General features: G+C 43.7%; 2 protein-coding genes across 2 annotated transcripts; both read right to left on the bottom strand.

Moving 5' to 3' along the window:
• Positions 1–391: 391 nt before the first annotated feature.
• LOC102668603 (uncharacterized) lies at positions 392–4,143 on the bottom strand. Its single transcript, XM_006593107.2, has 3 exons — positions 2,893–4,143; positions 2,353–2,568; positions 392–574 (listed from the first exon to the last, which is right to left on the bottom strand). Exons 1-3 carry the CDS (start codon positions 4,141–4,143, stop codon positions 392–394), a joined length of 1,650 nt encoding a protein of 549 aa, XP_006593170.2.
• A 347-nt stretch (positions 4,144–4,490) lies between these two features.
• Positions 4,491–5,391, bottom strand: LOC112998559 (uncharacterized). The gene is made up of 2 exons (XM_026124674.2): positions 5,041–5,391; positions 4,491–4,733 (listed from the first exon to the last, which is right to left on the bottom strand). Exons 1-2 carry the CDS (start codon positions 5,389–5,391, stop codon positions 4,491–4,493), a joined length of 594 nt encoding a protein of 197 aa, XP_025980459.2.
• Between the last annotated feature and the right edge of the window lie 1,628 nt (positions 5,392–7,019).

Genomic DNA, 7,019 nt, shown 5'->3' with positions numbered 1-7,019 from the left:
ACAATGTCATCCAAATCTGCGACAAGGTGGTCATGCTAGTAGGCATGATCCACACCCGTCTCCCTACTACGCTCTGGGCAAAGTCCTGCCCTATGACACACAATTGTTGGCTGATGGCCTCCTTGTCAAATCCCAAGGCCTGGCTCTTTCTCTAACTGAATTCACAATGTTGGTCATCCTCCAAGACCAATGGATGCTCGAAGAATTGATTAATGGCATCCTCATCAAAGGGGATCCATTGGCCCCTCACCCAGGAGCGCTTGTCTCTAACTCCCTCCTTCGTGGGCCACACATTGGCATAGAACTCCATGACTAGTTCTAGATCATACTTAGCCATGGGTGTCGTAAGTTGAGTCCATTGCCTCTTGGAATTCGGCATACTCTCCTTCCCTTAACTAGACCCGTTTTTCCTTGAGGAATGACCAACCCTTAATTGCCTCAAAACGGCACTGGTGTTCCTCACTTCGAATCTATGTCCGCCGAACTCCACGTCCACTTGTGGGGCTGCACTGGAACCTTCTCCAACGACATCTTTCCTTGCCTTCTTAGACAAAAGCTTCTTTGGGGCCATTCCCTGCGAGGACACATTCAAAAAGTTAGTTTTCATGAAATACCAATCATCATTTCATTTATCTCAAACACCACAAAAATCCAAACAAACTTGAATGGCGTATATTTCTTTCCACCCAATGCAAGTGTCAATGTGTAATTAGAAAACAATCATACGTTGGTGCATGCACTATTTTAGGACCTACATTTTTTTAAAAAGCATTTTAACTACCTAGATGCAAGGTGTCTATCCTAGTGTAGCCAGTCCGAATATTAGTCTAAAATCCAAACAAACATGGTCTTATATTCATGTAATTCATGCTTTTTTAGCATCCAAGACAAAACTTAGATTCCTATGCCTACGTCATGCTTGTGGCATTTTATTCTAACAACTAAAACTGCCCACACCTTCCAAATGACAACCATACATGCACCAATTCATTCTGCAACTCAAATTTCACAATATGACATGAAAAGGTCATTGAGGCATTTCACCAAACTGTTGGTGGGCGCATGTACAAGCATGAAAAAAATGAGGAATGGGGACAATGTGACATGGCAATTCATACCAGAATCCAAGACTATAGACATCGCATACAGCCCCCAAATCAAGCAAACAAAGTAGGGATTCACACATAACTTGTCTCACGAAATTTGCAAAAAATAGACAACTAAGGGGATGAACAAAAATGCAAAAATGAAAGCAAAAACGCAAAAATGGTGGCTTGGGGCTGCTGAATTCAAAAATCCCATGAACACTTGGTGTTTTTGAGCTTTGAAGGAGAAATGGGGTGAAAACTGGCTTCACCCGCCTTTTTTTAACTTCTAGCGTCAGACATGCTCGTCCAGGCCAGCTCAGCTCACTTAGGCCAACTAATTTAATTATTTTTTTCTCTTTTTGCAAAAACCCTTTGCAAATTTTTGGACTATTCCTTGTTATGTTTATATTTTTAAACTCCTACAATTGTAAATAAACTTAGGTGAATCCAGATATAATTCAAGAAAACAAACAAATAAATAAAAGCAGGAATTTTAGAGAGCAAAAATTAGAGGTACTAGGCGTCCTCCTAGGTGCGCTTCTTTAACATTTTGAGACGGACGCGGGATGATGATTAATTGATCATGGGCCTGGCACCTACTCGTACCTTCCCCTAAGATTTGAACAAAGGAAATGGTATCATGCAACAAATGTGAAACAACACCGCAAAATGCCTTCATTACCTTTCACTTACCCTTGTCTCAATTTTGGTGTGGTATTGACCTTCACTCAAAATGACCCTTTATTCATCCTCCGATCCACAGGATGACAAGATGCGAATGCATGCATGCTTATGATTTGGATGTTTAAGTGCAACAATTAAACAGGTGTTATCGTGTTCAATTTTACTTAAATGCTTATGGCACCTTGTTGATTGAGCCAAATGGCTCCAGATTCAGTGGGCAACATCGACAATGTATGTTCTTAAGAAGTAAAAGACACAACACAGGAAGTTAAGATGCAAATCATTAATCCAATATTTATTAATGTTGCGATCATGGTTTACAAAGGATTTTAAGACTTTGGAGATCCCAATGGGTCCTTCGAGAGCAATCATGTACTGAACCTTTTAGTTGCCCTAGGTACTATGCATAATATCCTCTAGCAATGTCAGAATTCATGGGTGAAGGCAATTCTTCATCTTCCATGTTGGCAAGCAACAAAGCTCCTCCCGAAAGTGCCTTCTTCATAACAAAAGGTCCCTTATAATTTGGAACCCACTTCCCCCTGTGGTTCTTTTGAGCTTGGGACACTTTCTTCTAGACGAGATCCCCCTCGCTGAACTTGCATGGGTGCATCTTCTTGTCAAAAGCACTCTTTACTCGGTGTTGATACAGTAGTCCATGGCTCATGGCAGCCAACCTCTTACCTTCTATAAGATTCAATTGATCAAAGCGAGTTTGGGCCCATTCCGACTCCTCCAACCCTAATTCGGCTAGAATCCTCAAAGAGGGAACCTCCACTTCAAACGGAAGCACAACCTTCATCCCATATACCAAATAGAAAGGGGTTGCCCCAGTTGATGTGTGCATCGAGGTTCGATAACCATGCAGTGCAAAAGGGAGCATCTCGTGCCAATCCTTGTATGACATGTTCATCTTCTGAACTATTTTCTTGATGTTCTTATTAGCAGCCTCAACTGCCCCATTCATCTTGGGCTTGTAAGGCATAGAATTATGGTGTTGGATTTTGAAATCCTCACACATTTCGTTCATCATTTTATTGTTCAAATTGGTGGCGTTATCAATGATAATCTTCCTGGGCAATCCATACCGGAAAATTATCTCTTTTTTGATAAAGCTAACCACCATACTCCTAGTCACACTGGTGTACGAAGCCATTTCAATGCATTTGGTGAAGTAGTGAATGGCGACCAAAATGAAGCGATGTCCATTCGAAGCTTTGGGGTCAATAGCTCCAATCACGTCTATGCCCCACACAGGGAACGGCCAAGGCGCTGCTAAGACATTCAAAGGTTCAGGTGGAGCATTGACATTATCGGCCAAGACCTGACACTTGTGGCACTTTCTCACATGGATGCAACAATTGTTTTCCATAATGAGCCAGTAATACCCATCTCTCAACATCTTTCGTTCCATGGCATGTCCGTTGGCAGGTGTTCCAAAGGATCCCTCATGCACTTCCACTAGCATCTGCTCAGCCTCCCTGGCATCCACACACCGGAGCAAAACCGTATCATGGTTCCTCTTGTATAGGATATTTCCACTTAGGAAAAAGCCGACTACCAACCTCTGCAACATTCTCTTGTCGTTTTCGGAGACCTCCTGTGGGTATTCCTTGTCTTCAATATATCGCTTGATATCGAAGTACCAAGACTTACCATCTTGCTGCACTTCTACCAAACAGCAATGTGCAAGCTTGCCGCGACATCTAAACTCGATGTACAAAAAATCCCCAGGCAGGGTCAATTGGAACATGGACGCCAGAGTGGCAAGGGCATCGGCCATCTGGTTCTCCTCTCTAGGAATATGGTGAAAGTATACATCCTTGAAGTACTCTATTAGTTTTCTGATGTAAGGCCGGTAAGGTATCAACTTATGATCCCTGGTCTCCCATTCTCCCCTCAACTGGTGGATTACCGAGGATGAGTCCACATATACCTTGAGCGACTTGACCTTGAAGTCAATTGTCGCTTGGATCCCAAGGGTGCACGCCTCGTACTCAATCATCTTGTTCGTGCAGTCAAAACTTAATCTAGCCATGAAGGGTATACATTGATCGTCGGGGGTAACCAAAACTGCCCCAACTCCATGGCCTAGTGTGTTAGACGCGCCGTCAAACCGCACAATCCATTTGTCCCTATCTTTGTTCTCTACCTCCTCCTCAAACAAGGTCATGATGTCTTCATACGGAAATTCTGGATGCATAGGTTGGTAGTCGTTGATAGCCTGTTGAGCCAGGTAATCTGCCAAGACACTCCCCTTTATTGCCTTTTGAGTGACATAAACAATGTCAAATTCTGACAGCAAAACCTGGCACTGAGCGATGCATCTAATGAGAGTGGGTTTTCCAAATATGTACTTAACTGGGTCCATCTTGGACACCAACCAAGTGGTGTAGTTCAGCATGTACTGCCTTAGACGGTGGGCTGCCCACATCAGGGCACAACATGTCCTTTCGAGCAAAGAGAAGTTCATTTCACATGCCGTGAACTTCTTGCTTAAATAATAGATGGCCTGTTCCCTCTTTCCGGACTCGTCATGCTGCCCCAACATACACCCCATCGACTCATGAGGCATTGCTTAATCCTTCCGAATGCCACCTGGCAGTCATCGTCCTATTGGACTGACTGGTTCTTATGCAATAGCTTGAAGAGAGGCTCACAAGTAGCAATTAGTTGTGATATGAACCTCGCTATGTAGTTCAGACGTCCTAGGAAGCCTCAGACCTGCTTCTCGGTACGTGGCTTGGGCATTTCGAGGATGGCTTTCACCTTGTTTGGGTCCACCTCTATCCATTTATGGCTTATGATTAAACCGAGCAAGTTTCCCGACTTGACCCTAAAAGTGCACTTTGCTGGATTCAACCTTAATCGGTACTTACACAACATCTTGAACAACTTCCATAAGTTAACAAGGTGTTCCTCCTCGGTCTTTGACTTGGCCATCATATCATCCACGTAGACCTCAATTTATTTGCGCATCATGTCATGGAATAATGCTACTACCATAGCCCATTGGTAAGTTGCCCCAGCATTCTTAAGCCCAAAGGACATCACTTTGTAGCAGAATGTTCCCCATAAGGTGACAAAGATAATCTTTTTTCATGTCCTCCGGTGCCATCTTTATTTGGTTATAGCCCGAGAACCCGTCCATGAAAGAAAATAGGGCAAAATTAGTCGTGTTATCTACGAGGATATCGATGTGCGGTAAAGGAAAGTTATCCTTTGGACTGGCTCGATTTAGATCTCGGTAGTTCACGCATATTTGCACCTTCCTATCCTTCTTAGGGACTAGCACGATGTTGGCGACCCATTCCGGGTATCGAGCCATAGCCAAGAAGCCAGCGTCAAATTCCTTTTTCACCTCTTTTTTTATCTTTAAGGACATCTCGGGCTTCATCCTCCTCAACCTCTGCTTTACCGAGGAACACCCAGGATTCAAAGGTAATCTATGTTGAACAATATTGGGACTCAAGTAGGGCATATCTTGGTATGACCAAGCAAAAATGTCTTGGTAGTCTTGTAGCAGAGCCACCAATTCATCCCAGATATGTGCGGACATGCTTGTGCCAACCTTGACCTCTTTTCTTTCTTTGACAACACCTAAGTTTATGATCTCCATCTCTTCTTAGTGTGGCTTTACTTCCTTGCCTTCTTGTTCAACCAATCTTTTAGTTGTGGAGGAAGCCCCCAATCATCGTCTTCCCCTTCCTCAACTTGATTTACCAGTTGTTCAAAATCAACGTCTGGGTCCTTGTTATCACTACCTTCATAGGACTCATTGTTAGGTCTATACCATTTAATCGCAACAAACATAAATATGCAGAAGAATGAAAATAGATGAAAGTGCAAGAACAAATGAAGAAGGATTGTATATTTATAATTTCGGGGTAACAAAAGACATGCCCAAACAGGGAGGAAACCTTTAAGCCTAGGCCCAACAGTAGGGTTAGAACTAACGAATTACATGGAGTTTGCCACAAAAATTTTGGGTTGTTTGATGATTTGCCAGTTCCCCAATTAGAACTCTGGAGGACACGACCGTACCCAATTTGGTTGCTCTTGAGGGGTTTCCTTGTGTATAATGGAGACCCATCCCTCACACATCCAACCCATGCTGACAAAGCTTTCATTGATGTGGCACAAGGGAACCCCTTTCATTTGCAGTCCTTGCAGTTGTCCCATACTTCTTCCCCTCCTTTATAAGGAAATCCTCCTCACGTTGGCGTGCGTAGGCTCATATCCCAATCCAAACCTTTCGTGGTTCCCTATGAACTCTACCAAAATCGCCACGCCATTGCTGCTCTGGCCCAAACCCATTCTAGGCTCCTATCTATGTCCCAACATCACCCAAGCTACCACCAATGCAGCCTCAGATGGGCGTGGTTATACCGGGGGAGATTTCATGTAAGCATTGCTCACCACTTCCAATGCTTGAAAGGACATTTCCAAGGACTCCTTCGTGGCCTCCACATAAGGCGTAGAAGAAGGACAACTCACAAGAATGTCTTCTTCTCCTGAGACTATAATTAATTGCCCTTCCACCATAAATTTCAAATTTTGGTGTAATGATGAAGGGACCACCCCAACCGAATGAATCCAAGGCCGACCTAGTAAGCAGTTGTAGGCAAGATTTATGTCCATCACTAGGAAGGTAATTTGGCATAGGTGGGGTCCGATTTGAATTGGGAGATCAATTTCCCCCCTTACGTCTCGGCGATTGCCGTGAAAAGCCCGGCCCGCACCACCATGGAGCTTGGCCTTAGGTGTGAGGCATTAAGAGGAAACTTGTCCAAAGTAGCCTTGGTCATGACATTGAGAGAAGAGTCGTTGTCAATAAGTACTTTGGCCATTATATGGTCCAAACATTTGACGGATATGTGCAAGACTCTGTTGTGCCCCTGGCCCTCAACGGGTATTTCTTCATCGGTGAATGTGAGGTAATTGTTGGTTTTGATATTGTTGATTATGCCCCTAAAAACCTCCATAAATATGTCTTGGGCTACGTGGGCTTCGTTCAAAATCTTGACCAATAACGCCCGATGAAGCTCAGAGTTCATAAGTAGTCCTAATAGGGAGATCCTAGCCGGGGTCTTATTTAGGTGTTCAATTACCTTGAACTCGCTATGCTGGATGATACGCAAGAACTTGGTTACTTTTCTAGTGCATATTCCCTTTTTGTTGAAGTCGTCTTTTTCCTTGCCTTTGCCTTCTCCTTTGGGTCCTTGGATCACACTGGTGGCTCAGGTG

The sequence above is a fragment of the Glycine max genome, chromosome 12 (assembly GCF_000004515.6).
Source record: "Glycine max cultivar Williams 82 chromosome 12, Glycine_max_v4.0, whole genome shotgun sequence".
In the NCBI taxonomy this organism is placed as follows: Eukaryota; Viridiplantae; Streptophyta; class Magnoliopsida; order Fabales; family Fabaceae; genus Glycine; species Glycine max.
This window is presented reverse-complemented; position numbering and strand designations above follow the sequence as displayed.

What these genes read in the sequence shown, in the direction of transcription:
- LOC102668603 (XM_006593107.2), bottom strand. Translation starts at nt 4,143, where the DNA reads ATGGACCCAGTTAAGTACATATTTGGAAAACCCACTCTCATTAGATGC. An exon ending in GTGTGACTAGGAGTATGGTG is followed by an intron (nt 2,569 to 2,892) that starts GTTAGCTTTATC and finishes TATGGGATGAAG; the next exon opens with GTTGTGCTTCCGTTTGAAGT. An exon ending in AGTTCAGCGAGGGGGATCTC is followed by an intron (nt 575 to 2,352) that starts GTCTAGAAGAAA and finishes GTGTCCTCGCAG; the next exon opens with GGAATGGCCCCAAAGAAGCT.
- LOC112998559 (XM_026124674.2), bottom strand. Translation starts at nt 5,391, where the DNA reads ATGGAGATCATAAACTTAGGTGTTGTCAAAGAAAGAAAAGAGGTCAAG. An exon ending in TCCCTAAGAAGGATAGGAAG is followed by an intron (nt 4,734 to 5,040) that starts GTGCAAATATGC and finishes AAATAAATTGAG; the next exon opens with GTCTACGTGGATGATATGAT.